The 27,628-nt window shown below is 64.7% G+C and overlaps 4 protein-coding genes across 5 annotated transcripts; 1 reads left to right on the forward strand and 3 right to left on the reverse strand.

Annotated features, from left to right (window-relative positions):
• The first annotated feature begins 628 nt into the window (after positions 1 to 628).
• MSS51 (MSS51 mitochondrial translational activator) lies at positions 629 to 3,791 on the forward strand. The gene is made up of 6 exons (XM_065644709.1): positions 629 to 1,087; positions 1,410 to 1,565; positions 1,778 to 1,902; positions 2,084 to 2,647; positions 3,140 to 3,233; positions 3,310 to 3,791. The coding sequence occupies exons 1-6, from the start codon at positions 795 to 797 to the stop codon at positions 3,584 to 3,586; spliced, it is 1,509 nt and encodes a 502-aa protein (XP_065500781.1). The 5' UTR covers positions 629 to 794; the 3' UTR covers positions 3,587 to 3,791.
• A 5-nt stretch (positions 3,792 to 3,796) lies between these two features.
• Positions 3,797 to 11,038, reverse strand: LOC135994270 (cytoplasmic phosphatidylinositol transfer protein 1-like). Its single transcript, XM_065644710.1, has 10 exons — positions 10,954 to 11,038; positions 9,454 to 9,567; positions 8,019 to 8,167; positions 6,737 to 6,825; positions 6,545 to 6,552; positions 6,181 to 6,252; positions 5,994 to 6,089; positions 5,747 to 5,902; positions 5,605 to 5,668; positions 3,797 to 4,678 (listed from the first exon to the last, which is right to left on the reverse strand). The coding sequence occupies exons 2-10, from the start codon at positions 9,499 to 9,501 to the stop codon at positions 4,413 to 4,415; spliced, it is 948 nt and encodes a 315-aa protein (XP_065500782.1). The 5' UTR covers positions 9,502 to 9,567; positions 10,954 to 11,038; the 3' UTR covers positions 3,797 to 4,412.
• A 1,857-nt stretch (positions 11,039 to 12,895) lies between these two features.
• LOC135994188 (myeloid-associated differentiation marker homolog) lies at positions 12,896 to 13,911 on the reverse strand. Its single transcript, XM_065644547.1, has one exon. It carries the CDS (start codon positions 13,893 to 13,895, stop codon positions 13,029 to 13,031), a length of 867 nt encoding a protein of 288 aa, XP_065500619.1. The 5' UTR covers positions 13,896 to 13,911; the 3' UTR covers positions 12,896 to 13,028.
• A 1,107-nt stretch (positions 13,912 to 15,018) lies between these two features.
• On the reverse strand, positions 15,019 to 25,466 carry SEPTIN12 (septin 12). Of its 2 annotated transcripts, XM_065644544.1 has the most exons (11): positions 25,326 to 25,466; positions 21,853 to 22,920; positions 17,125 to 17,316; positions 16,568 to 16,696; positions 16,374 to 16,455; positions 16,140 to 16,277; positions 15,942 to 16,059; positions 15,767 to 15,862; positions 15,580 to 15,676; positions 15,270 to 15,321; positions 15,019 to 15,163 (listed from the first exon to the last, which is right to left on the reverse strand). In XM_065644544.1, the coding sequence occupies exons 1-11, from the start codon at positions 25,378 to 25,380 to the stop codon at positions 15,019 to 15,021; spliced, it is 2,172 nt and encodes a 723-aa protein (XP_065500616.1). In that variant the 5' UTR covers positions 25,381 to 25,466. The 2 variants fall into 2 exon arrangements, with proteins under 2 accessions (XP_065500616.1, XP_065500617.1); XM_065644545.1 differs by lacking the exons at positions 21,853 to 22,920; positions 25,326 to 25,466 and adding an exon at positions 20,298 to 20,414.
• Positions 25,467 to 27,628: the final 2,162 nt, after the last annotated feature.

Here is a 27,628-nt window from a genome sequence, read left to right on the forward strand (position 1 = left end):
GGGCTCGCGTCACGTAACCACGGCGACGCGGCTGCTCCCGCGAGGGTCCAAAGCCTCGCGAGATCTCAGCGCTGCGCCACGTGCTTGGGGGGCGTGTCCGTGAAGCGACTGTGGCCGCCATGCTGGGTGTGGGCAGCCGTTACCAGGCCCCTGTAGGGCGCCCCGTGGGGCACAGGGGTCCCCCCGACCCTACCTGTCTCGGCTGGGGGATGCTGCAGGGGCGCCATGTCCTTCCCTGCAGCCTGATGTGCTCCTAGGGAGCCCAACCACTACCCAGCCCCATCCTGGCAGAGGCCATGGTGCCCACCCAGCCCACCCACACCCCACTGAGAGCTCAGAGTGAGAGGGCATCCCCACAGCCCGACCCGGGGCAGGGACCTCGGGGACCTCGGGGAGGGTGTTGATCAGGCCACACAGAGACAGAGGGGAGAGGTGCGGGGCATGGTCCTGAGGACAGGGGCAGCCACTCCTGCTTGCCCCGGGGTGCAGTGTGGGAGCAGCTCCAGGGCAGACAGGGGTTTGGGGGACCCCACTGCCACCACCAGCAGCCTTTGGGGCGGGTGCTGGAGCCCCGTTGCGGGTTGGCCCATTCCCTGGGAGGGGATGACCAGAATAGCTCCGCTATCTGATTCCTGCTGGAGGGGCCGGTGGCCTGTCTCCTCCGCCACTATCTCCTCAGGGCTGACATTTGAGCCTGGCTCTCCCTGGCCAGCAGCGGGACGTGTGTCGGGGCCACCCGACATCACCCGGCTCCTCCGTCCTCCCTGCTGGCGCAGCCGGGGACAAGCGGCAGGATGGCGGGCGGGAGGCGGCGTGGGGGTGGTGGGCGGCATGGGGGACCCCGGCAGCACCCAGGGACCCACGAACCAGCCCCCTCGCCCACACCCCTCTCTCCCACAGCCACCACAGCCCAGCGAAATGCACGTGCTGCCCCCAAAACTGGCCGGCCCAAGAAGCCTGTGGAGGAGCCAGCAGCAAGGGGACCTGACGTGGACTCACTGGGCTTCCAGGCCATGGACCGCAACGTGCCGGGGCTGTCCCACGTCATCCTCCAGAAGCTCAACATGAAGAGCTACGAGGACTACAAGTGAGTGAGCACCCATGGGTGCTGGCACAGGTGTGTGTTTCTTCCCGCGCCAGCCAGAACATCCTGCATGTCCCCCCAGCTGGAGCATCTCCTCTGGCTCATCCCACCCCCCTGGCTCAGCCCACAGGTGGGGTGCTCTAACGGGGCTCCTGGGTGCCCGTATCCACCAGCCTGTTCCCCAGCTCTCTATCCCCAGCCAGCCTGGAGCAGGATGCTCTTAGCTGGAGCTAAAAATCTGAGCAGCCTTGGAAGGAGGACACCAGCCCTGCCGTGACAGCAGAGCAGCAGGCTGGATCCTGCTCACCCGCCCCGACACCTCCAGGTCTGCCATGGACGGGAGGAAGAGCGGCAGCGATTTTGGCATCCGGACTTACTTTGACATGTTCCAGAAGATGGAGGACACCTTCAAGTTCTGTGCTGAATGCAAAAAGCTCCCCGATGCCCTCCCTGACCCCAAAAGCCTCCGGCGATGCAAGAGGTATGGGGGATGAGGGTCTCGTGTCATGGGACCAGATCTGTCCGCTCAGTTCCAGCCAGAGTGAAGCTGGGGTGCCTGCCCCCCACACCCACCTCCAGCTGCAGGGCACCCCCAAAACAGCGACATAGCCCTGGGGGATGGCAGGGAGCCATGCTCAGCGGGCCAGCTCGTGGCCCCGCCCATGGCTGGGCACGCTGCCCCTCTCTCCACAGGTGCCAGAACGTGTACTACTGCGGCGTGGCGTGCCAGCGTGCCAACTGGCCACTGCACAAGAAGTTCTGCAAGAAGCTGAAGCTGGTGGCTCTGGATCGGCTGGTGGAGTGGCTCATCTTCACAGGTGGGGCAGGGGACAGCCTGTGCATCCCCCCACCAGCCTGCCTGACCCCACCCTGGGCTGCACAGGTCCTCCAAAGGGATGTGGGGTCCTTCCTCCCAGCTACAGCCCCCCTCTAGCCTGGATGGGACAAGCGGTTTGGGCTGTGAGGCCACTCCAATGCTTCTCCCTTTTCTTCCCCCAGGAGACATCCCATTCCCCACGGAGAGCTGGACAAAACCTGCCCGGGCCGTGGAGGGCTGGGAGGACTGGTTCTCCATGCAGGGGCAGCTGGAGGAGAAGCTGGGCGCCATCCTGGCTGGGCGGTACATGACCCTCCTCTGGGCCAACGCTGGGAAGCCCCGGCCGGAGGATGCGGAGCTGCGTGAATCTGTCCGGCGGCTGGTCACTGATTTCCAGTCGCGGCCGCTCACCATCGGCTTGGGGCTGCGGCTTTTCGGCATCGACCCCCTCACCAAGGCCCTCACTGTGCATGTGGTGGGGGCATCCCACGTTGAGACCCTCAACACCCGGCTGACGGACTATGATGAGCTGACGAAGATGTTCCCAGAGCACTGGGGCATGGAGGTGGTGATGGTGGGGGTGGATGTGGTCGATGGACCCATCATGAGGCCACCCCTGGCCATGCCGGCGCCTCGGGGAAGGGTCTATCTCAGCAGCTACAAGGGGCTCTACCACGACTTCTGGGAAAGCCATGTGGAGACAAAGCTGGCCGCCCGCCCTGACTTGGTGGTGGGCTTTCACCCAGGTGAGTGCCCGCACCGTGGAGGGGCCTGGACCCTCACCACCCCACTGCCCTGAGCGGGATGTCCCTGGCAGAACAGACCCTGAGTGCCCCAGCACCACTGGACCTCATGACATGCCCAGGTCTTGCCGTGGCCGTGCACCAAGCCACAATGGGCCACCTTGCACAGCCCGAATGACCCCCAGGTCTTGGCTGCCTCATCCCCACAGGCACTCAGTATCACCCACCTACAGTAGCAGATACAAGCAGCACTCAAAGGGATCCCTGCTCTGAGGTTTTGCTGCAGTGGCTCAGCCCAGGACCCAGAGCCAGGGGGTATCCCCTGTGCTGGTGGGGAGACGGGACCCTCCTTGCTAAGGGTTGCCAAGTCCCCTGCCAGCGTCACCATGCACTCTGGGGGCCTCCAGCACAGAGTGGGTGCCATTAGAGCCAGCTTTCCCTGCGGCCAGGGTGAGACAGGAGGAAGGTGGGACACTCACTGCTGTGTCCCCACAGGTTTCCACGCCTGTCCGGACCTTCTGGCAGGCTGGCTGCCCACCCTGCTGCTGCTGCGGGACTACCGCCTGCCCGTCCTCTTCACTGTCTACAGGTGAGCATGGCCCCACCGCCCCCATGTGCTGGCACAGCTGGCTGGTAATGGGCCCGTCCTCCCCCTCTCCCGGCAGCGAGCAGGAGCTGAAGTCCTCCCTGCAGATCCTGGTGGAGCTGGAGACGCACATCATGGGCTTCGCTGCCAATCCTTTTGCCTCCCTCCGGCCTGAGCAGGTCTACTCTAGCCCCAACAAGGCGCCCGTCTACTGCAGCTCCTACTACATCGCCCTGCTGGGACCGGCAGCAGCAGCCATGCCAGGTGCCGGGGAGCTGGAGGATGATGATGGCTGGCAGGGAGAGGAGCCCAGTGCTGCGGGTGCTGCTGGGGACATTGCCCCAGGGCTGGGCTGACCCCCTGCAGCCAGCACCATCCTGCCTGCCCTGCCCACCTGAACCCCAGCCCCTTGCTGCCCCGTCCCAGGACCACATCTCCCCATCCTGGGATTGGCGACCTGGCTGCCCCTTGCCACACGCATCCAGCCCCAGAGGACACAGCACCCCGGCACAGGCACGGCAGCCCTCCACGGAGCCAAATAAACCACCAGTGGCAGCCGGACGCCGTGTCTCGAGCTTTTATTTCTGAAAAGCCCTTTGTTTTCCTAAAGAAAACAGAGGGCTGAGCCTGCCCCAGCTCCCCTCGGGATGGCAAAGGGGACCCCGACTACGGGACCTGCCATGCACGGGGCTGCGCAGCCCCCAAGGAGCCCCAGCCTGGGCAGCTGGCTGTCACTGTCACTATCACACGCTGTGCCGATGGTGCTTCAGCATCACTTGCCGAGTCCTGCAGCTGCTCAGCCTGGCACTGGCACCCAGCCCATCCATGGCACACGGGCACTGGCTGCTGCCCCCACCACCGCTCGCCAGCCTCGGTGGCCCCTGTGGAAACCAGGGCTGGTGGTGCTGAGTGAACCAGCCCCTGCAGCAACACCCAACACTGCCGGGGACCTGCGCCGGCCTGGCATCCCCTCCCCACGCAGCCAGCAGGTCCAACACGGCGATGGTGGCAACGTCCTGTGTGGGCACCTGTGATGGCTTGGGGAGGTTGGTACCCCCCAGGGCTCCCCGCGCCCTGACGGTGGGTTCCTCTCCAGGGTTGGTGCCTGTCAGAGTGGCTGTGGCTGGCAGCGGGGCTGGTATGGTCCGGCCAGGGAGGTGGCACAGTGAGGCACAGCCAATGTCACTCGGCGTCAGCACGTTCCCGCAGCGCGGGCAGAGTCAGGGTCTCCGGCGCTGACTTCTTGCGCAGACAATTCTTAGGTGGAGCGAGGAAATCAGGGGCCTCGTCACTGAGGGGGGTGGAGGGGGCGCTGGCGGGGGCTGAGTGTGTGGCCGTGGGCTGCCCCACCTCGCTGACTGAGATGGTGGGTGCCACCGGGCCGATGAGCTCGTTGGTGGCCTCCTGTGTCTCCTTCTCATAGCGCCGCACCTCCTCCATCGTCATTCCTGCCGAGCACAGCTGGGCTTGGGGCCGCTCGGCACAGCCAAATCCTGCACCCCATCATCCCAGAGCAGCCTGCGCCCCCGCACCGGCTCCCCACTGAGCTGGGCACTGGGGAGGTGAACAGGGGCTGGGGACAAGGGGACAGCAGGGAGGGGGACATTGGGCAGTACAGCCAGCCCCCCACTCGGGCACCAGCCCAGTCAGCAGCGGGGAAGGGATGGACAGGCTGCGCAGGCAGCACAGGCAGGGGACATGTGGGGACAGCAGCAGGTGCAGGAGGGGCTTGGTGTGCCCTGTACACACCCCCCTGCTTGCACCTGCCTGCAGGCAGTGTGGCGAGGTCTGGGGTCTCCGTCCCCTGCAGGCAGCGCGCAGCAGGGCTGCCTGTGCAGTGGGGTCAGGGGTGCTGGCTCCCCAGCTTTTGGTTTGTGGCCACTTGCATCTGAGTCTCGAAGGCCCGGACCTCTTCCAGGGACATGTCTGGAAGGCAGAGAGCCGCTCACCGGGATGGCCCAGCACCTGCTGCCATCACCCACTGCCAGCCATCGCCATACGCTGGGCTTCCATCCCGTGTCTGCATGCAGCAGCCGCCTGCAGCTCATCTCCCTGCCAGAGCGGGGGTGCAGGCAGCACAGGCAGTGATGCTGGGTCTCCTCTTGCCCACCCCATGCTGCAGCCAAGCCTTCCCCAGGTGTGCAGCGGAGTGGGCAGCGTGTGGGGATGCAGGCAGGAATGGGGGCAGGTGGAGCGAGCAGAGCAGGCAGAACAGGCAGTGCAGGCAGCAGGGGAGCTGGATGAAGAGCAGGAGCTGCCCGCGGGGTTAGTGGCCTTGGCGGTTAAACTCACAGCCCACTCCTGGGACCCAGGGCCACCTCAGGGACCGTGTTCCCCCCTCACCAGCAGTGTCAGGGTGACCCCACAGACTCACCGCACCACTCATCCACCCAGGCAAATGCCTGCCGGTGCCCGATCAGCAGGATGTCCCGGATCACCTGTGACACACCGTGGGGGTCAGCACCATGTCACTGTCCCCCAATATCCCTCCCACCATGGCCTTGGCCCCCCCTCACCTTGTGCACAAACTGCTCCACCCGCGTCTGCAGCCCCCACACCTCAAACTTGACGTTCACCAGCTTGTAGGAGCACATGATGGGCTTGGTGTGCTGGCGCCAACCCTCCTGCAGCGGCCCCCGGCCCGTCTTGGCTGAGCTAAAGAATCGGGGGTCCTGGGGGGAAAATCATGGCCATGAGCCCCGCCTGGAGATGGGGGACAAGGGGGTGACCCTGGGGACCTCACCCCATCCCCACCCGTGCTACCTCCAGGCTGCGATAGTAACGCTCAGGAATCTCGTCAAAGGCAATGTCCAGGAAGGAGACCTCATGGTCACCCAGGATTTTATCGCTGCGGAAGATCTGAAGAAGGGAGGAGAGTGAGAGGCATCAGCAACACATTTATGTCACCCCGCAGTGAGTTTGCCAGGTCTCAGCTGCAGTGCAGACTCACGTTCTCGCTGTCCCCGCAGTTGTCCTCGTACTTGGTCTCGATGTAGATAGAGAACTTGGGCAGGAAGGAGCACTGCAGGGAGTGGCTGTCAGCAGGCCCGAAGGGACACCCACCACAATGACACCCACCCCCAAAGGATGCCCAGTCCCAAGGATGTGAATCCCCAATGGGTACCCAGCCCAAAGGACATCCAGCCTGAGAGATGCACATCCCCAAGGACACCCACCCCAAGGGATGCCCAGACCCAAGGGATACCCACCCCTAAAGATGCCAACCACAGGGGAGACCCACCCCCAGGAGACACCCACCCCAGCCATACTAGGTGCTGGGCAAGGGACCAGGTGGCCCCATGCCACCTCCTTACCGTGTACTCTGCAGGGATACCGTGGCACGTCAGCATCATGGGGTGGCATCACCGAGTGGCACCACAGGGGAGAGAGGGAGTGGTGAGACTGGGAAGTGGCCATGGCCGGGCTCTCCCCACCCTCTCGCCAGAGAGGGACAGGGAGCCCGGCGGTGCCCTGCTGCCCATCTCCACACCATGCCTGGGGCTCACCGGTGATGGTGTAGGGGTAGTAGTTCCAGGCCTTCTCCGTGATGTAGAAGATGCGGGGGGTCACCGCCCGTGCCCAGCTTGGCAGTTTGCTGTGGGGGACACAGCGGCAGGGAGGGGGGGATCAGCTCAGGGCAGGATACGGCTGGTGGGCACAACCCTGCCCAGTGCCGCCTGTCCCTGCTCTGCCAGATGCAGCCCCTCACAGCACAGCCCTGGCTCTGGGCCCCCATCCCCTCCCCAAGGACCCTTGCTACCTCCCCAGGACCCTCACCTCTACCCCAGGGCCCCCATCCTCTCCCCAGCACCTGTACCACCCCCCCAGGCACCACTAACCCTTCTCCCCAAGGACCCCTACCCCCTTCCCCATTACCCCAAAACCTCCCCAGGGCCAGGATCCCCCAGTGCCCCCATTGCCCCCAGGCACCCCAGCCCAGCACCACATGGCTGCCCACAGTGCCAGAGCAGGATCAGGCCCCTCAAGGGAGCCGGGAGGTGGGTTTTGATTAATTTATAAGTGTTATAAATACCATCCCCGAGAGGGGAATCGTGAGTGCTGTGGCTAAAAATAGCTCTTCTCACGCCAGCAGCTCCCCAGTCGGGGGAGGACAGCCGATGCCCGCACCATGGCATGCCGCAGCCGGCAGCGGGGACACAGGGACAGCAGCACCAGGTGTGAGCCGCTACCCAATGGGCACCAGGGACTGCACGCAGGGACACGGGGACACTCCCAGGGACCAGCTGAGCAGCAGCCTGGGCATCCCTGCTGAGCCCTGCACTGCAGCTAAGGCACCCACCAGTACCTGGAGATGGGTGCCCAGCAGGAGACGATTGTGGCCCCTGGAGAGGTGTGCACCCCTGGGAAGATTGGTGCACCCTGGAAGATAGCCCCCAAAGATGGGTGCAGTCCCCTCAGATAAGTGCACCCCAGGAGATGGGTACATGCCCTGAAGACAGCTGCATCCCAGGGGATGAGTACAGCCCCCCCAAGATAAGTGCACCCCAGGAGATGGGCACACCCTGAGAAATAGGTGTAGCCCCCAAAGTTGGGTGCAGTCCCCAGAGATGGGTACACCCCTGGGAGACAGGTGCAGCCCCCGAAGATGGGTGCAGCCACACTGCAGGGTGTCAAGGACCTGGAAAGTATGCTCCTTGTGAATTTTGGAGGGTGGGACGGGACCACCCCAATGCCTGCCACTGCCCCTCACTGCAGCGCTACACCATGGAGCTGGGTGCTGGGGGCCCCTCCCCATGCAGCCCCCGCTTGCTGAAGTCACAGCCTCACCTGGAAAGGTGGACACGCTTCTCAGTGAACTGGCCAGGGCCATGGATGGGGTCCTCATGGGGCTCGTTCTTCACCACCTCCACGCCCTCACCCTTCTCGCTCTCCTGATGACTGTGCTTGCTGATGGTGTAGAGCTGCCCCACGCGGTACTGCAACCAGAGCGCCGAGCCTCAGCACCGCCACCCCTGCCACAGCACCCTCCCAGCAGAGCTGGCGCAGTGCTGGGCTGGGCTCCTCTTTGCTGGGCTAACAGGTTTCCAGCTGTACCACTGAGTGGGGAAACTGAGGCACGGAGAAAAGAGATGAGGGACCCCAAGCCGTGCAGCAGGCAGGGGTCTCCTGGGGCACCCTGTTTCACCCCCTCTGCCCTTGGGCTGCTCCAGCGCTTGGGTGAGGGGCAGATCCTGCCCTCCCTGCTCTTCTCTGGAGCTCAAATGCCTTGTGTGGAGTGCCTGGAGGCTTTCTAGTCAGCAAGCTACTTGGGAGCCAGCAAAAACTATGTATATAAATATGTATATATATGTATGTGTGTGCGTATTTCATGAGGCAGCTGCGCAATAAGTGTTTTATTGTTCCGCTGAGTATCCCATCCATCACCACCAGCATGATCTTATCACCCCTGTCCGCCTAATTGGAAACCTTCACCAGGTGCAAATACAAAACCAGTGCCTGGGGAGGGCTGGCGCTGCATGATGTGGGCAATGTCACCACAGCTCCCTGCTCCCCAAAAAGTCCTTGTCAGTGCCAGATGCCCACAAGTGACCTTTGGCTGGGGATGCCACCAGCTGCTTGATATTGCTGGATATCACTGCTGGATATCGCTGCTGTTTGCCGATGGGGCAAACAGCCCTAATGGCTCCCTGCCAGAGCAGGGGCTCAGCTCGTGTGCCCCGTGGGGGCAGTCACCCCCAGCACCACAGTGCCACACGCACCCAAACCCCCGATGCCCTTTGCCAGCCAACTTATCCTGTGGTCCTCGGGCTGGGATGCCCCTGAGCAGCCCCCAGTGCTGCTGGTGGACTCTGTGCACAAAGGCCACTATGCTCAGGGATGGGATGTGCCCCTTGCCTGCACCCCAAAACACAGCTCAGCACTCATGCACAGCATCCCAAACCCAACGGCTGTAGCCAAAGCACCTTGGCAGCTCAGCTAAGGCAGATAGTCCGTGCCACAAGGGGACAGCAAAAAGTACTGCAGCATCCCCTGGCCCCTCTCCAGGCATGGACCTGACCCCCTGGCACTCCACTCTTGTGGGTACAGGACCCCAACCTACCCCTTCCATCAGTGGGTCCCTGCAGCCAAGCTGACTCTGGCATCCATGGCATGGTGACTCAGACCTACCCTGCCTCTTCCCCTACTTCCCAACCAACACCCCCCTTTCCTGCCTGGCCCCAGGGGCACAGGTAGCCCTGGCCCCACACTGCCCCACACTCACCTCCTCGGTGGTGAGTGGCATGCAGATGCGGTACTCCTTGATGAGCATGGTGGCGCGGGCAGGGCAGGCAGGGGTCAGGCAGAGTCTTTGGCGCTGGTGGGAGCACAGCTCATTCTGGGGGGTTCCGAGGGTGCAGTGAGAGTGGGGAGATGGTGCTCAGCAGCCTCCTACACTCCCATCCCATCACTTCATGCTCAAGGCAGCCGCCCCATTCCCAGCACCGGTGACTTCATGAGCCGTTGCCATGGCAGTGGTGTGAGGTCACCAGTGCGAGAAGCAGCCTGAGTGTACCCAGCTGGGGACACCCCGGCACCCCAAAACCCTCCCTGGTGTTAACCCCTTCCCTGCCAGGCAGCTGTCTTGAAGGACATGTGTCCCCCTCAAAATATGGTGCCATCCCTTTGGGGTGCCACATCCACACCTGCTCACAGTGGCCAGCACAGCGAGAGGGTTGCAGGAACACCAGGATGGGATCAGACCTGCTGGTGTTCATGGGGACCTATCCCTGGGCACTCAAGCTCTGGCCTGCCCCAGGGGGCTGCTCTTGGTGAGCACCCCTGGTCATGTGCCACGTGTGGGATGTCCCTTCCCTGGGCCAGAGTCCCCCACCCCGGGTTTGCCCCCAAGCACTCGTCCCAGTGTGCGGCACTGCCAGCTTGCCCTGCTCTCCCCCTGGTCCTGCTCCAGCAGGGGCTGGAGATGCTCAGAGTGGGTAATGGAGCAGCACAGGGGGCTCCTGGCCATGGCCGCCAGCCCCCTGGGGCAGGGAGGGGACGTGAGCCCCCCTAGGCACTCGCCCTGAATGGGGGATCGGGCCTTGGAGCGGGCAGATGGGGACTCGCAGGAGGTCTTGTCGGGGGGGCAGCTTGTCCAGCTGGGGACATAGGGGCATGCCCGGGGGCTCAGAGGCACTGGGGAACACAAGGGTGTCCCCGGGGGCACTGGGGGGACACAGGAGCATCCCTAGGGGACACAGGGGCATGCTGCCGACAGGAGAGGGCTGGGTGTTGGTGCTGTGTTGCAGGAAGCTGTAAGCCCGCCCCGGGAGGCTCCTCATCCATCCCCGGGACCCCGCTACCCCGGGCTGAGGGGCAGAGGCAGCTCCAGCATGCGTCAGGGTGCGGTGCGGGAGGGGACACCTCGGGGACCCACGGACCTACGGGACACCCCCGGGCCACCGCGTTCCCTGCCCCATCCCGGCACCGGGGCAGCTCAGACCGGCCCGGGAGGTCCGGGTCTAACCCGAGGGAGAGACGTCCCGCCCGGGGCAGGGGTGGGCTCCGGGGCTGCCCGGGGATTCCGGCCGGCCGTGCCACGGGACAAGCGGGAGATGCCCGGGCCGCGGCGGGCTCGGGGCACCGCGGGGCCGGGACCGGCAGCACCGGCACCGCTTCCCCCGGTCCGGGCTGCGCCGCCTCCTCCCCTCCGCTCCCCTCTCGCCCGGCCCGCTCCGCCGCATCCCCGCGGGGCCGGGGCTCCCGCCGCCCCGGCCGCACTCACCCGGACCCGCAGCGGTGCCCGCTCCCCGCCGCCGTGTCCCGGCCGCCCCGGGCCGTGCGCAGGAGCGCACCGCCTCCCGCACCGCCTCCCGCGCCGCGGCACACCGACCCCTAGGGGGAGGAATGCACCGGCACCGGGACCGGGATGGGCGTTGCACGCCACCGGGACCGGCATCGGCGTTGGCATTGCACCGCACCGGCTGCACACCTGTACCGCATTGCATTGACAGAGGCACCGCAACAGCACCGGCACCGCACCGGCGCCTGTGCACCGCACTGGCACCAGGACTCCACAGCACGGGTTGGCGCCGGAGGCCCGGCAGCTCCCCGGGACACTCAGCAGCTGCCGGGAAGTGCCCCGCAGTCTTGCCCAGGCTCAGACCCCCAACAGTGCCGCCAGGCCCGGGCTTTCCTGCTGGGGTGTACCCTGGAGCGCAGTGCAGGAAGCCCCCAAGCCTCCTCCTGTACCCCTACCCCTGCACCCACCACCACCACCACCCAGCATCCATGCTGCACCCCACTGCCCACACAGCCTCCTGCACCCCACCCTCACCGCAGCCCATGTACCAGCATCGTCCATGTACCATCCACAGCCAAACACGTTACTGGCACGAAGCGCCACGCCTCACAACTGGGAACAGCCACTGCCGTCACGATGCTTCCCCTTCCCCTTTTCTCCATGAATTTCAATCAACCTGAGCACTAAAAATAGCCATGCTCGGGTGCTGGGCAAGGCTGTGCCCAGCCAGTGTGGTTTTCACTTTATTTGCTCCAAAAATTCTGCCTTGGAGGCTGTAAGCGGCTCCCACGGCACTGCCGGGCGGGCGAAGGCCAAGCCGTGCCACTCAGTATGATTGCAGCACCACAGCATGCTCCAGCCTCACTGCCTGGGGTGCAAGGGACCAGCCCATCTGGTGCTAGGTTGCCGCAGTCATGGGGTGATAGCCACCACGGGTACATGGACTGGGTGAAGGGGATGCCCACCAGGTGACCTGTGGCACTGTCATCACCAGCTGGGACCCCAGTGGGACCATGGCGGGGACCCCACTCTTTGGCCCCCAGCAAGCCCCGAGGCAGCAGGGATGCCCTGAGGCTGTCGGTAGTGCCAGGACAAGCAGCGGTGGAGGGAGCAGTGCGAGCTGGGGACAGTGGCCCCAAAAGCCGCCAGGGTGCCCTGCAAGGTGCCCGTCCCACATCCGGGAGCACCATGCCAGGAGCTCTGCCCGCTGGGCACACCTTCCCCTGCTTGTACTGCTCTGCTGCCTTCTTCCTGGTACGCTGGTCTACCGTGACACTGTCCTCCCTATGACATGTCTCAGCACCTCCAGCTGTGGCGGCACCAGGTGACAGCCACCCCACAGCCCTGTGTCCCCTCAGGGAAGAGGACTCGCTGGCAGCTCCCAAGGGGTAAAGCAGCAGGCATAGGGATCCTGCCAGCATGGCTGGGACCAGACCCAGCAGGGCTCCCACTAGGGTGACAGTGGTAGAGATGAGGACCTGGTGGTGCTGGTGACAAGGGCCTGGCAGGCTCAGCCCCCCCAGCAGCCACATTCCTCCCAAACCCGTTTGTCAGGGTCCTGTGCAGGTGCCAAAGCAAAGGCATCCGGGCTGTTTTTCTTCCTGACCATGCCCTGCTTCACTCTGGTGCAGAGTCAACAAGGAGGACAAAAGTAGATTTGCTGAAGCCCAGTGCCCCCGTGTGCCGCTGCCAGTGCCCTCCTGGTGCTGCTGGTGCCCCCCGGTTTCTCATCCCCAAGACCTCTATGCTGCTGGGGAGGATCCCGCAGAAAGCCAGGAAGCAGAAGAAAGAGGAGACAGAAGCAAGTGAAAAATGACCCAATTTAATCTCAAAGCCCCCCCCAGCTCCAGGGTTTCAGGAACACCCTGTTCCCCCCAACCCAGCTCCCCGGCCCCCCAGCCAGGCACCCCTGGGAGCACCCCATGCCTCTCTGCTCCAGCGTGGGGAGAAGGATCTTTCCGAGGTGTCCGGCCTCTTCCTCAGCTCCACCAGGAACCCCGCACTGGCACCCAGCCATGTCCCGCCACCCCTCTCCCCACCGGGACCACCCCGAGCCCTTAGGGAGGTGCCCTGATGAAGACCATCCTGGTGGAGTAGACCAGGTCCACCAAGTAGGCAATGAGGTTGAAGATGGTGAGGAAGGTGACCCCCAGGTTCTTGTCCCACCTGCAGCCCCTGCTGCAGGACGCAGGACGGCCCCCCTCCTTGAAGCTGTAGAGGGGCCAGAGGACTGTGGCGGTGAGGTACATCACCAGGGCCAGGGCGTTGTAGCCCACCAGCACCTTCTCCAGCGGGCAGGGCATGTAGCTGAGGCAACGGCCGATGGTGAAGATAATGATGAGGAGGGTGATGATGAAGCAGATGGAGTAGACGGCCACGCACCACTGCAGGCCAGCTTCTGAACTGTAGGTATCCAGCAAGCAGAAGATGAGACAGGCCACATAGGTTTCAAACACCTTGAGGAGCCCGGGTACAGTGGAGAGGAAGCTGCTGATGTCCCCTGGCTTGGCGCGGGTGAGCCCCACCTCGAGGGCGTAGGCGAGGAAGCAGAGGAAGGAGATGGTGGTGGCCACGGCCTGGCGGGCACACTTGCTGCCGCTGCAGGGGCTGCTGATGAAGGTGGCAGGGAAGACCACCGAGCTGGTGAAGACCATCAACACTGCCAGCATGGAGAAAGCCGAGGTGAAGTCATCCCAGGAGAGTGGCAGCTTGGGGTAGATCTCCAGCAGCTCCAGAAACAGCACCAGCAGCGTCACGGCGAAGCAGAAGCACCAGGTGAACATACACCATGTCCCATAGGGACCCCCGAAGTCCCCAGTGGAGGCCACCAAGCTGAAGGTGATGCAGGACAGCACGACAGCAAAGAGCCGGGCGATGCCCACCCAGGAGGTCACGGCACGGAGGTTCATTGTCGCCCTGGCCATGGTCCCAGCCGTCTCTCCTCCTCACGCCACACGCCGGGAAATGGGTGCTGCCGGCAGCCGCTCTTATCTGGGTGCTGGGACAGAGGGGTGGGGCACGGGGCAGGGAGCCGCTGGCCCCCTGAGACGCCTGCACCGAGGACCCCCAGCTCCCTGGCTGCCACCACGGTGCCCGCCACGCACGGCTCACCGGGGCGGCTGCTGGGGGCTGGCGGCAGTGGCGCGGGCGGGTGGATCATTAACGCGGTGCTGGGCGAAGGTGCTGGCACTCGCGGTGACACCGAACAATGCGGCAGTGCCGGGGCGGGGGGGCAGGGAGCTGCTGGTGTTGCCATCCGGGCACCACCCCCGGGCCTGCCCACGGTGGGAGGAACAATGGGGCCTTTCATGCACCCCTGGAGCGGGGGGGGGCTGCCCCGACACCCCCATTCCCACACTGCTCACACCATGCCGGGGCCAGCAGCCAGTGGGGCAGCACCCGTGGGGGCTGCCTGAGGAGTTTGGGGGGCTGCACCCAGTGCCAGGTGCCCCTGGCAGGGGGGTGACACAGTGGGGAGCAGCTGGGTGTAGCCCCCACACACTCTTGAGGGTGGCACCTCCGCACCCCTCCTGGCACCTCCGGCACCCGATAAGCGGCTCAAAGTCCATCTGTGCCACCTGTCCTAACTGGGCAGGGTGGGTGGGGTGACTGTGGGGAGGGGACCTGCATTCTGCCCGCCCCGGCCACCCATGGCACCACCAGCACCCCGCCGTAAGCACCCCCACCTCCCCAGGGTGCCCGGCTGGTGCTGGCACGGGGCACCCCGGCAGCACTTGCTGGGGGAAGGTCTTGCCCCATGGCCCCAGCAGCCAGAGCAGCACAGAAGGGTGGTGGCACATCAGAAGGGTGGGAGGTCCAGCAGGAGGATGGTTATGGTGAAGGCTGAAGGCTCCGGCTTGACCTTTAATGCTGTGCAGGGTCCAAGAGGTCTGTGCCCATGGCAGAACTTGGGGATGAGGAGTCAGGGCAGCCTGGCATTCTGGAGGGCTCCTCACCCCAGGCAGGGTCCGGGCACAGCCACTGCTGGTCAGGGTACAGGCACTGCCATGGGGGTCCAGCGACAGCTCTGAGGGGTGACCTGGTGGCTCAGAGGTCACTGCCACCCTCGCCCTTGCCAGGCAGCCCGTTGTGGGGGCTCGGCCCCGGACGGTTGCTCTCGTTCAGCCGCCGCACGCGGTAGCTCTCATAATGGACGTTGTGGGTGATGTCCTTCAGGTCCTGCAGGTGGGATCTGCCCAAGGTGGCAGTGGGGAGGAAAGACATCAAGTCACTGTCCCCCTCTGCCATGCTACCCCTTCCACGGGGTGCTGGTACCCCCTGCCCCATCCCCTGCTCACCGGATCAGCAGGTCCCGCAGGAGGGGGAACTCGCAGTGCGCTGGGTTCTCCACTGCAAAGCAAGGCAGCGTGGGCAGCATGGGCAGCGGGGCGGGCAGGGTGCGGGCAGGAGGGCAGGGTGGTGCCTGGGGAACGCAGCTTGGCAGGCTCTGAGTACCACTGGAGCATCGGCACAGCTCCACACCACCATCCACACCCCGCCAGCACCCACTCAGGCAGGGATGTGCCCATGGGTGCTGCTCCCAGCATCCCCCGCACAGATCCCCTCCCATACCAGGGGAGGGCTGGGGGTACAAGAGGCTCCGCTCACCTTCGATGATACCCCACTTGGTCTTGCGGCCCAGCACCCGCTTGCCGTTCACCTGGTGCTCCTGGTCCGCCCCCACCACGGCGAAGGGGATCTTCTCCTGCCAGCACAGAGGGATGCGCTTGCCCCAGGCTGCTGCTGGGCCGCCCCGGGACAGCAGCATCCCCAGCCCCAGCATCCTGGCACTCACCCGAATCAAGTCGTTCAGCACCCTGTCATCTGGGTCCTGGTCAAAGTCCTCCTGCGGGTACACGCTGATGGCATGGGTCTTCAGGTCCTCCTGGATCTGTGGGATACGGGACTTGAGCTGGGGTTGCAGAGGGACCCAGGGCACCCCAGGGGGCCTATTGGTGACCTGCCCTCACCCGTTGTTTGAACTCTGCCCGTTCCTCCAGGGTGAGCGTGTCGGCTTTGGCGATCACCGGCACCACATTGACGATCTTACTGAGCCGCCGCATGAACTCCAGATCCAGTGGGCGCAGCCTGCCAAGGACCACCAGCACCCCAGGGTGACCCCGCCACCAAGCAGGGAGCACCCATGGGTGCTGTGAGTGGGGACTCACCAGTGACCCGTAGGGGGGATGAAGTAGACACATCCATGGACCCGAGTGTCTGGGATCTTCCTTTTGCGGGTGATGAGTATCTCCTCACGTAGGTACCTCTCATACTGCTCGTTGATGTACTTGATGATGGGGTCCCAACTGAGGATGAGGAGTTGGGGGATGGCATCTGAGCTCAACCCCCCACCCCAAACTGCCACCCACTAAGCTGGGATGCTGCACCCCATTGTTTCCTACCAGTTCTCATTGTTGATCTGGTCCCCGAACCCTGGTGTGTCTGTCACTGTCAGCTTCATCTTCACACCCTTCTCCTCAATGACTATGGAGCAGAGACGTGTGTCAGGGGAACAAAGCATCAGGGAGAAGCAGGGGACCCGGGGATGTCTGAGGTCGCAGACACATGGGACACAACTCCGTGGTGGTGACCTTACCATGAGTGACAGACTGCAGCTGCACTGTCTTGGGGATATGTTCCTCCTGGCCAGGCTGCGAGGCTTTGCGGCTCACCTTGGACTTGAAGAGCGTGTTCACCATCGTTGACTTTCCCAACCCGCTCTGTCCTGAGGGAATACCGGTAGCTCCAGTTTGTCCCCCTCCGTACATTAATTTCCTCAGGGCAGTAACTCCTCAGTTTCCATTTTGGAGCATCCCAGAGGTTGGGATAACTCTGGTTTGTCCCCTCTAACGAATTTATTCCCCAGGATGGTAACACCTTGGTACCCATTTGGGAGCACCCAAGAGGTTGGGATAGTCCTGGTTTATCCTCCCAGTAAATTTATTCCTCAAGCAAATAACCCCTCAGTACCCATTTGGGAGCATCCTAGCAGCTGGGATGAGCTCACGCATCAGCATCGCTACGTTATGGTCTATGGGATGTTGCTTCTCTTTATTACTGCTTAAATCCATTAAAAGCATGATCTTCCCTGGCACAGCGGCATAACCAGGATTCCCACCCCAACTGAGACCAAACCACACGGCAGGCACTCACCCACAACCATGATGTTGAATTCAAAGCCTGTCTTCATGGTTTTGATTTTCATCTGGTCGAGCACGGCTTCGATTCCGACATAACCAAAGAGCTGGCAACCCGCCGGGCTGGGCGCCACACTGAGAGGCATCATCTCCTCCTCCGGCACGGCTGGCGGCTCCATGCTGCGCTCCTCGGGCTCCAGGCTGCTCCCTGTGTGGGTGGGCAAAGCTGGCTGAGCCTGGACCCCCTCAGTGCCCACCCCTCTGCCGGCACCGTTACCCCAGCAGCAGCCACCCTGGCAGGGATGCAGCCCCAGCACATTCCTGGCAGCTGCTGAGGCTCGGCATGGCAACGCGGCACGCCGGCCCCCCGGCACCCTGCTGGTGGATGGGGACAGGGAGGTGCTATAGTGGCATTCTCGCGGCCACCGGGCACCCCTTCCCATCCCCCGCGATGCCACCACCTGCTCTGCAAGGTGGTTGCATCAGGCACCACGGCCACCACCAGCACGCTTCACCCAGCCCACACCGCCACCCACACTGAGGCCACCTCCTGCAGCATCCGCTCCAGCCCCAGCACAGCTGGGGGGTTCCGGGCACGGGGCAGGACCTGTCACCCCACATTGTGCCCAGGCACTCGCCTGCGGCCCTGGGGGTGCTGGGGAGGGGACCAGAGGCATCGGTGCAGCCCTGAGCCCCAGAGACATGCAGGGTTTGCCCAGGGGACTGTGCTCAGAGTGTGCCCCAGCCTGGGGTCCACCAGAGCCCTGCACCCACCCCAGCCCTTTGTGCAGCAGCTTGAGGGGCCCCCGAGCCCTTTCTTCCTCCTCCTCCCCAGCACAGCCATTGTTTGAGTCCTACCTCAGTGCTGCGGTGCCCTCGCTCAGCACCTCGCTACGGTCAGGGTGGTCTCCTGGGTGCCATCAGCATCCCTGTTCCCATCAGTGCTGCAGCCTGGCCCCCTCCCCTCCGCCAGCTTCCAACTGGCACCAAATCCGGCTCTGGCGAGGCTGACGCTCCAACACATGGCGAACATGGCAAAGTCCCTCCCCCCTCCCTCCCTTCCTCCCTCCCAGCCCTGTCCCCACCACAGCCAAGCCCCTGTGCTGAGTCTGCTGCTTGCCTGGCACAGTGGGGAAGGCGCCCGCCTGGCTATGCCCACCTGGCTGTGCCCACCTGGCACATGGCGCTGCTGGCCTCCAGCCAGGCCAGTGCAGATGGGACACCAGCACAAGGATGCCCAGCCCCCACCATGGCACCCACCACCCCATGGGTGGCTGTGGTAGCACCAAAGGGGAGCGGGCACGCTCTGCTGTGGGTACCAACCCCACTGACACCCACCAGCTCCCTTGCACTGGGACAACCCTGCACTGGGGATAACCCTGCACCGTGCCCCCCGAGGAGCACCCGTGCCCAGCCATAGCACAGGCACAGTGGGGTGAGGTGGGGGTGGTGGCCCTGCCACTGGCCCCACTGCCGCAGTGCCCCACGGCACCTGCGTCCCCCCACGCCACAGCCTCCCTGCCTGCTCCATATGGGCCAGCTGGTTCTTGGCATCGGTGAGGCTCAAGCGGCAGCTTGCTGATGGCCCAGGCTGCTGAGGCGGCCGAGCCACCCTGCCGAGGCTGTGGCCATCTGCCATGCAGCCTGGGGACGAGGGATACGTGGGCAAGGTCCAGCCTAGTCCAGCCCTGGGGTACCAGATGATGGAGCCAAACATGCCTGTTGCTGTGGCAACAGGGTCCTGGTTGGGGGGGCACCCAGCACCCTGTGCCCACGTGTGGGTGCAAACCTACTGCCTCACCAGGGCAATGGCAGGATGCCCAGGAAGGTGGCGGGGCTGGGGACAGCAGTGCCCATGTCCCAGCTCCCCCTGTGCCCCTGTGGGTCAGGGTGTTCCTCAGAAGTGGCGAAACAGCCGGGGACTTCCTGGTGACAGCAGTGACACCCTGACGAGGGGGGGCGAGGGCAGGCAGGGTGACTGCTCCTGCGGGGACCCACCCACCCAGCAGTGCTGGGGTGCTCTGCAGGCAGGCAGGAAGGTGGGACCCCCCCGATGCTCACCCGGACATGTCACCACTCCCAAGGGACACCAGCCCCGCCTGCACCCTCACCCTGGTCCCTGCCAGCCCCTCACCATGGCCGGGACAGAACCAGAACCAAGTGAAGCAGCCACTGCCTGGAGCCACCCAGGGTGGCCGGCCACTGAGGGCAGGGTGCAGGCAGGACGTGGTGTAGGGAGACAGCTCCCCGGCAGGCAGCGCCCACACAGGGGCTCAGCTGTCAGCCCTCACCTTGTGCCCTGCTGGCTGCAGGGCTGAGCAGCTGCAAACAGCTGGACAGGGCGGCGGGTGGAGCTGCGGGGCTGCACTGGGTGCTGCACCCACAACCGCCTCCCCTGCAGCGCAGGAACCCCCCGTGTCCCTGCCCTCATGTCCCTGCCCTCGCTGCCGAAAAGACCCATCGGCGACAGCCGGCAGCTGGGCAGCCTTGTGGAAGCTCTTCGGCATCACCAGGCACCTCCAGGGCTAATGGCTCCTGCAGCCAGACCTGTTCCAGGACTCTTTAAAGATGCTCTCATTATCCAGGCAGAGCCAAGTAATCCCAGGTCCATGGCCTCCTCCATGGATTTAATTACTGATGCAGGGCTAATTGGCCAGTTCCTAGGGAAGCCTGTAATAAGGCTCCAGGGGTGGAGGATGCTGAGAGAGGAGCTCCCAGCTCGGCCGCTCGCTGTCGCGCCGAACTAGCCATCGGATAGGGAGAGCGTGGCTCCAGATTGGGTGGAGACAATTAAGCCAGACCCTCCAGCAAAAGAATGGAGGATTTGGGGGATGCAGAGGGAGAGGTGCCTGTGAGGAGCTCACCACAGCTCTACTCAGCCTAGCTGAGCATGACCCAGAAATGCCAACACCTTTCCCAGCACCAAACACAACCCAAGGGGACAGCAGTGACAATCCCCATCCATGGCCGGACCTGGAGCCAGCCCGGCTGGCCACGGCACAGGCAGCAGCCATGGCGCAGGGCTGGGACCACGGGTTGCCGGTGGTGAGCAGAAGCAGAAGTGAGGCAGTGGGTGAAACTCTGTGCCTGCCCGCAGGGGACAGGGGACGGAGCGGTTCGCCCTGCCCCTGCAGCAGCACCCCCCTGCCCGCACGCGACCCTGCCCAGTGTCACCGTGGTCATTCCTACCTGCACAAGCCGACCGGAGCTGGGGCTGCTGCTGTCAAGAGCTGGTCACCAGGGCCAAATGGCTCCTGGGGTGCAAGGCGGGGAGGACGGCTGCAGCCCACGGCTCCTCCTCCGCTCCTCCTCCTCGCCCGGGGCCCTGCGTGGGCGACCCGGGCGCCCGCTCGGTGTGGAAGTGAAACGCAGCAGCCACTGGCTCGCTTGGTGCTTCCTCCCACGGGACACGGGACCAAACGTGCCGCACTACCTCATGGCCACCCATGGGTGCCACCAGCTGGGGGTTGTGGTGGCCTCCCAGGAGAGGAAATGGCACATCCCCAGCTCTTCCTGGCAGAGAAACCACTGTGCCCAGGCAGCGCCTGCCAGTCCCCTGTCATCTACAGGGCAGCCGATGCCCGTGCGCTGCCCGCCGGCTCGCATCCCACTCTGCAGCCTGGGCACACCACGCTTGGCCGCGCTGCCAAACCCCAGCTTGGTCCCAAGTACCATTCCCCAACGTCCCCATCACTCCATCTCAGCCCCAGCCACTGTCCCCCCACGTCCCCTTCACCCCAGCTCGGCCCCGAGCACCGTCCCCACCCCCTGGCCAGCGGTAGGGCAGCCAGGCTGGCTGGGCAGTGCGGCCACAGGCATTGCTGGGGGATGATTCACTCCAGCCCACAGCAGATGTATGGATGCCTTTGCCGGCGTCAGTACTTATAGCCCGGCGACGGCGGCTTTCGTGACACCCCAGCGAGACGGGCAATGAGCTGCAAACACCCAAACATGGAGCACCGGTGGTGGCGGCCGTCTCCTGTCCACCCCAGCACCCTCCAGCCTTTCCCAAGGGGCACACTGGGTGTCCCCCACGCTGTGCTTGGGGACATGCACAGGCTCTGTGGAGCCCACGCTGGCACAGTGGGAGCCGGGGGCACGGCTATGCCAGGGAGTTCTGTGTCCTCCCCCCAGCACGAGGTGCGTGTTGAGCACACCTGAGTGCACCTTGGCCCCCTGCCACATCCTCTGCCCCCGCGGGAAGGGAGAGACAGGATCCATCCCCGTGCCAAGACAAGGAGGGATGAGAGGGGAAGAAAGCGCTGGACGCGGGACAAGATCATGGTGATAGCCGGCACGCGCAAGGCCCCAGCGCTCGGCGCTGCTGCCAATGGGGCACATGTGTCCCGACCTGTTTCCCTGCACCAGGGAGAACGATGAGCGCCGGGGCGGTGCGGGAAGTGCGCCAGGCACCCTGGGGCCGGGCGGGCTGGGAGTCCTGCCAGCGCCGCGCTCAGCTCCGCACCGCATGGCCCCCCCTGCCGCTACGCACCGCACGCCGTGCTGGGTGGCATCCAACGTGCCCCGCAGCAACCCCAGCACCGATGGGGAGGGAGGAGGGAGCTGGTGGGGCTCATCCTGACTGCGTTGTCCCCAGCATCTCCATGTTCCCACATCAACACTCTCCCTGACACTGGCAGTGCTGGAGCGGGTGGAGGCAGCAGGAGTCACTTGGGGAGGGTTTGGCAACACCATGCCCAGCAAGGGGGTCCCGGTGGGGAGAGGGGACAAAGGCGAGTCCTACCGTGCTTTGGCGTCACTGCAGCCCAGCCACCATCTGCAGCCTCACCGGGAGCCACCGCTGTCGCGCAGGGTCCCCGCAGCCCCACCAGCCCAGGACTGGGGTGGTTCGCCCCGGCTCCACTGGGTGCTGCCAGTGTCCCCAGGGTCGGCACCAGCACCAGCCCCCCCAGGAAGGCAGGCTGGGAGCTCACTTGCACTGTCTGCGGCTGCGACACCAGCTTGAAGGGGGCAGCTTGAGGGGCTGGCAGTGGTGGCAGCCCCTCAGCCCTCTCCAAGGAAGGGGCTGTGGGGGCCTGCGATGCCTCTCCCTGGCCCCGGGAGAGCGACGGGGGCCAGTGGGCCAGGCTGGGGTTGGCACCCAGGCTGACCCTCAGCTGCAGCCGGGGAAGTGCACGGGGGGCCACATCCTCAACCCCTGGCAGCTGCCCTCCTGGCCCATCAGGGAGCATGAGCAGCCCCGGGGACACCTCGGTGCCATCGCATGGTGTTGAGGAGGAGGGCTGCTGGGTGTGGGGCTGGGTTGCAGGGCTCCGGGAGCCCCATAGCAAGGGCTTCAGTGGGACGGGCCCCATCCCCGGCTCCTCGGCGATGTGCAGGTCCAGCGCCGGCATTGAGCTGTGGCTGGTGGTGGCCATACGGAGGGTATGCTCCAGCTCCACCGGGAAGACGCTGCCATGGGATGGGACCTTCTTCAGGCCGGGGCCAGCAGCTGGGGGGGTGCCTGGAAGCTGCAGGGGAGCAGGGCTCTCCAGACTGGAGGACGAACTGCGGAGGCTCTCGCCGTCACTGCCTGGCCCTGCAGCAAAGCCCCGGCGGGTCTGGAAGGACGCGACGCGGGTGATGCCAGTGCTGGCGGTGCCGCTGACTCTGCTGACAGAGAGGCTGGTGCTGAGACGGCTGCGCAGCACAGGGCTGGGAGCTGGGCTGGGGCTGGCAGTGGTGCCAAAGCGGGGCGGGTGGCCGGGCTGCAGCGGCTGGTGGCACTCGCCAGTGCCTGAGGGCAGGGGGAACACTGGTGGGGAGCCGGGCATCTTGTCCCCATCCTCTGCCTCAAATGACTTCTTGAGCGCTGTGGACAGAGAGGGAGATGGCGGCATTAGCGTGGCACCCAATGGCACTGGCTGGGCTTTGCCCTCTCCCAGCTGACCCCACGGCCACCCCCATGCATGGACCCCCAGCAGTGCCACCCTGTGCCAGCACCCGGAGACGCCCCCCCTGCAGTCGGGTGCCAAAGGGCCGGATGGGAAACCAGCTCAGTGTCGGCAGCCCCATGGCCCTGCTGCATTGTTCACCGTGGTTTTTATCATTGTTCCCCACAGTTTATCTGTGCCCGGCTGGTCGGTGCTGCTGGCTCCCCGCTCAGCACACTGTCTGCTTTATTCCCCCTGTAAGGGATCTGGGCCCAAGTAACTGGATCCCCCGCCCGACGGTCTCCCCCTGCGTCCATCCAAACAGCCATGCTGGGAAGGACTTCCCCCACCCCCCCTGGCATTAACCCTGAAACCTACTGATGGCAAGGCAGGCCAGAGCTATAGCTACATGCAGCAGCAACTTTATGGTCCATGGGGGCACATGCAGCCATGCCACCTATGTGGCTTCACAATAGTGACGACAACCGTGAGCCCGCGCTGTGGCCCCAGGGCTGCTGGCAGTGCAAATGTGCCCCCTACGGACCACCCTGCTGTCAGGTGGGCACTGTTGCTCCTGGCTCTGGTGTGAAGCATCTTGCTGGAGCAGCCACGGGCTGCTTGGCAGTGGTGGGGGACCCTGTCCCCATGGGCACCATGGCCTGGTGAGGCACTGCTGTGGCAGTTGTGAGCAGCCAAGACCCTCACGAAGCCTCCAAAGGAAGGAAGCGCCTTCACTAGGCAGCCACCCCTCCCTCCCTCCTGCCAGAGCGCTGGGGCCCCTAGGAGCCACGCTCCTGCCAGCTCTGCCAAACCGGCACTGTTTGGTGCTGGCAGCCAGTTTCCCAGCCCCCGGGAGAACATGGGGGGCCCAGGCCCCTGCCAGGCAGCCTTCCTCGCCCCCACTGCACCCCGCTGCCAAGCAGCGGGTGGCTGCTGCCGGCAAGGAGGCTGGGGGGGCAGCCCACGCTGCGCCACTTCATCCCTGCCACGCCAGAATGCGCCCCAGCCTACCCTGGCATGGCACCCACTGACAACGAGGCCACCCTTGCCCTCCTCTTCCTCGGCCCCATGGCTGCTGCCCTGGCTTGGCCACAGTCCCGGCAGCACTGGGGGCTGCAGGGCACTTGGGGTCCTGTCCCTGTCCCCTCCCCAGCTCACGTCTGTGCCCCGGGCTGAGCAGGGGTCAGGGGCCAGGGCGCGGGTGCTGCTAATAACAGCTGCCCCCGGGCAGGTTATTTCTCTGGCCGGTCCTGCCCTTCTCCAGCTGGCTAGGCGGCCGGGGGCCATGGGGACACAGGGACAGCATCCCCCTCCCCACATCCATCTCACTGCTTCGGCACCGCCGGCGGCACACTAAAATGCCTCCTTTCATCCCAAACCTGCCCCTTGCCCCTGACCCATCTTCACTCAGACCGCGTCCAGAGCGACGGGGGGAAGACACAGAGGCGGGGGAATGCAGGGCGAGGTGGGGGATGGCAGGGGGCGTGGAGGGGGGTGGCAGGGACTGGTGGCAGGGACTGCGGGTGGTGGCAGGAGGCGGGGTGGCCCGGCAGCGGCGGGGTTAAGGTGCCCGGGGTAGGTGCACACATTCCTCCCCGGCGAGGGCAGCAGCAGCCCCGGGGTCGGGTTTCGCTGCCCGCCCCTCCCCACCGGCCCCAGCCCCTCCCGCCGCGGCGTCGGGGAAGCGGCCGGGGACAATCGCGAGCAAGAGAACGACAAACTCATCCCGCTCCCTGCCCCCCGCACCGCAGCCCCCCAGGCGGCGGAGGGGGGGAGCGCAGCCGCGGGTCGGAGCACGCACACGCGGGGAATGCGCCCGCACACACACACACGCACCCCTCACCCTCCCTGGGGCGCTTTGCAGTCCCCCCCACACCCCCTGCCCCGCCCACGGGCGCACCCCTCCAGTCCCCCCCGAGGCTGCGCCCCGTCGGGTTCACCCCGCCATGCCCAGATCCTGGGGAGCAGCCCCCCACCATACTGAGTCCCCGAGGGGGCATCCCAGTCCCCTCCCGATGCGCAGCCCCCCGCGACGCGCAGCCCCCGGGGGGCACCACCCCCACGATGCGCAGCTCCCATGAGGGGAACGCAGCCCCCACGACGCGCAGCCCCCGGGGAGCATCCACCTACCCCCCCGACCTCCAGTCCCCCGGCAGAGAGCGCAGCCCCCCACGATGCTCAGCCCCTGGGGAGCATCGCACCCCCCTCAAGACGTCCAGCCCCAGCAGCATCCCCCCCCAGTAACCTCCCCCGGGGGGCATCCACTCCCCACGATACCCAGCCCCGAGTGGGGGTCGCAGCCCCCGAAGATCACCCGCGGGGGGTCCCGCAGCCGTGGCCGCACCTTCGAAGTCGGAGAGGATCCCATCCAGGTGCTCTTTGACGGAGAGCCGGGCCATGTCGGGGCGGTGGGGGGAGCCGGCGGCTGCTGCCCACTCGGGACACCCGCATGGAGGGGCGGCGGCAGCACCAGGCGGAGCGGAGCGGAGCCCGCCGAGCCCCGGGACGGGACGGGACGGCGCCGGCTGCTCCTCGGCGGGGAGGGGAAGGAGGAGGGGACCGGCGCGGAGGGAGGGAGAGGGGGGAGGTGCTGCCCGCGCCCCCGCCCCGGTTGGACCCCCTCCGGCTCCCCGGGCCCGGCCCCCGGAGCTCCGCCAGCCCCCTCCCCCGGGCCCCGCTGCTCCGTGCCCGCCGTCCCCCCTCGCCAGGCCGGGCCCAGAGCGCTGGGATGCTGCAGCCCCTCGTCCCCGCACCGGCCCGGGACACCCGCGGGCACTGAGGGAGGATGGACCCCCCGCCCGCCCACAGCCGTCGTTGCCTGCCCTGCCCCACAGCACATCCCCTTCTAGGGGTGCACCCGGCTTCTGCCTTGGCCCTGCTCACTCTGGGTGCTGCCTGTCCTGGGCAGGCTGGGGTGTCCCTGCTCCCCCAGGGATTTCCAGCTTGGAGCAAGAGGAGAAAATGTGCTGTTGCAGGCAGGGCTGCTTGTTGTTGTCTCCTGTCTGGGTGTGTGGGGTGTTTGCTGTGGTAGCTGCCAGGGGTTGCGCCCCACATCTGAGCTCCTGGAGCATCCCTGGGGACCAGCTGCAGGGGACAATGCTTCCCATGAGCACCCCGGGTGGTCCTGCCCACAGCAAATCCCGGGTGTGCTGCAGGCAGCGCTCTAGGGTGAGAGTCTGCACCAGGGCTGCCCCCCTTGGCCCTACAAGATGCTCAGAGTGGCGGGCATCATCCATCCCCCTCCCATCCCAGCTGCCAAGGGTTAACCCCATCCCAGCCCCATGCCGGGATCAGCAGCAGATGTGGAAGGGGCAGGAGCTGGAAATCCCTTCTCCAGCCAGGGGTCTCTGCTCTTCACCCCCCTGCAGCCCCCCGGCTGCCAGTAAACACCCTCAGCTGGGGCACATCCCTGCACTGGGCCTGGGCTGGGGGTGCAGCTGGGCCCCGGCCCTGCTGCGCGGTCCTTGCTGGGGGATGCAGGACGTGGCTGTGTTCTTGGGCAGGTTTTGAGGATGTTTGAAGGTGTTTGCTGGCTCCCTGGGGAAGGGGCTCTCATCAGCCACCCTGTGGCTTTTTGGGTGCAGGGTGGCCTGGGATGGGAGGGCGCTGCTGTCGCCCTGGGGGTCACACATCCCAGCGTAACCAAGGGAGAAGCTGGAGCTCATCAGTGGCATTTAGAGCAGCATTTCAGAAGCAGCTCAGCGTCCCTGAGGAGTTCGGATCTACAAAAGCTCTACAAATTTCTAACCCTATTGCAGATACATTTATTTAAATGCATTTATTTTTTTCTAATAAATAGTAACTCGGAGCTGCCTGCAGCTGCTCAGAGGCTTGCCAGCACAGCGCCAAGCTGTGCAAGAGCAGTTCAGATCAGCTCTGGAGCTGTTCTGAAGGATGTGGAGATCTTCAGAGCTCTTAGGGCTTTTCTGGAACAGCTCAGAAGGGGCTGGAGAGGTTTCAAGACATTTAGAGACCTTTTCAGAAGGTGCGCAGAAGAGCTTCAGCACTTCTGAGCAGCAACAAATATTTTTCAATGAGGTTTAGAGCAGTTTTGGAGCAGCACGGAGCTGTGTCAGGGTGGCTTACGCCTATTCAGTGTTGTTTGGAGAGGGTCTGGGGTGGTTTTGAACTGTTTGGAGACATTTAGAGACGTTACTGAAAAGTTTTAACACTGTTGAGAGGTGCATTTCAAAAGGTCCAGAGGAACTTCAGGGGCCTTTTGGAGCACATTAGAGCACTTGAGGCATTTCACAGCCACACAGAAGAGGCTTAGAGTGCTTCAGAGCTGCTACAAGATCTTTCTTAGGATCCATTTTGAGCTATTTCAAGGAGTTTTATAAGAATTTAGAGGACTTCTAAGAACTACTTTGAGCTGCTCCAAGCAGTTTTAGCATCTTGGTGTGCTTTAGGGCTGGTTTGAGGAGCCTGAGAGCTATTTGAGCAATTCAAGTGCTTCAGTGCTGCCCAAAGGTCTGTCCTTCCAGAGCTCCGAGCTGTTCGGAGGTGGTTTACAGCTCCTTGAAGTGACCCAGCACCACACGGATGCCCCTGGAGGCATTTACTTACCTGCTTTCTAGAGCAGCTTCATGCTGTTGGAGGCCGAGCTTTTCAGAGGAATTTTTAAAGGATTTTTTTAGAGGCATTTAG

The sequence above is a fragment of the Caloenas nicobarica genome, chromosome 14, assembly GCF_036013445.1.
Source record: "Caloenas nicobarica isolate bCalNic1 chromosome 14, bCalNic1.hap1, whole genome shotgun sequence".
NCBI lineage: Eukaryota > Metazoa > Chordata > Aves > Columbiformes > Columbidae > Caloenas > Caloenas nicobarica.

Excerpts from the sequence above, each read along its gene's own strand:
- MSS51 (XM_065644709.1), top strand. The coding sequence starts at position 795 with ATGGCGGGCGGGAGGCGGCGTGGGGGTGGTGGGCGGCATGGGGGACCC. Across the intron at positions 1,566-1,777 it reads AGCCTCCGGCGATGCAAGAG|GTGCCAGAACGTGTACTACT; the intron begins GTATGGGGGATG and ends CTCTCTCCACAG. Across the intron at positions 3,234-3,309 it reads GTCCTCTTCACTGTCTACAG|CGAGCAGGAGCTGAAGTCCT; the intron begins GTGAGCATGGCC and ends CTCTCCCGGCAG.
- LOC135994270 (XM_065644710.1), bottom strand. The coding sequence starts at position 9,501 with ATGCTCATCAAGGAGTACCGCATCTGCATGCCACTCACCACCGAGGAG. Across the intron at positions 5,669-5,746 it reads TGGAGCAGTTTGTGCACAAG|GTGATCCGGGACATCCTGCT; the intron begins GTGAGGGGGGGC and ends GGTGTGTCACAG. Across the intron at positions 4,679-5,604 it reads CTGGGTGGATGAGTGGTGCG|GAATGACGATGGAGGAGGTG; the intron begins GTGAGTCTGTGG and ends TGTGCTCGGCAG.
- LOC135994188 (XM_065644547.1), bottom strand. The coding sequence starts at position 13,895 with ATGGCCAGGGCGACAATGAACCTCCGTGCCGTGACCTCCTGGGTGGGC.
- SEPTIN12 (XM_065644544.1), bottom strand. The coding sequence starts at position 25,380 with ATGGCCCGGCTCTCCGTCAAAGAGCACCTGGATGGGATCCTCTCCGAC. Across the intron at positions 22,921-25,325 it reads GATCCTCTCCGACTTCGAAG|CGCTCAAGAAGTCATTTGAG; the intron begins GTGCGGCCACGG and ends CTCTGTCCACAG. Across the intron at positions 16,060-16,139 it reads ATCCCCCCTACGGGTCACTG|GCTGCGCCCACTGGATCTGG; the intron begins GTGAGTCCCCAC and ends GGTCCTTGGCAG.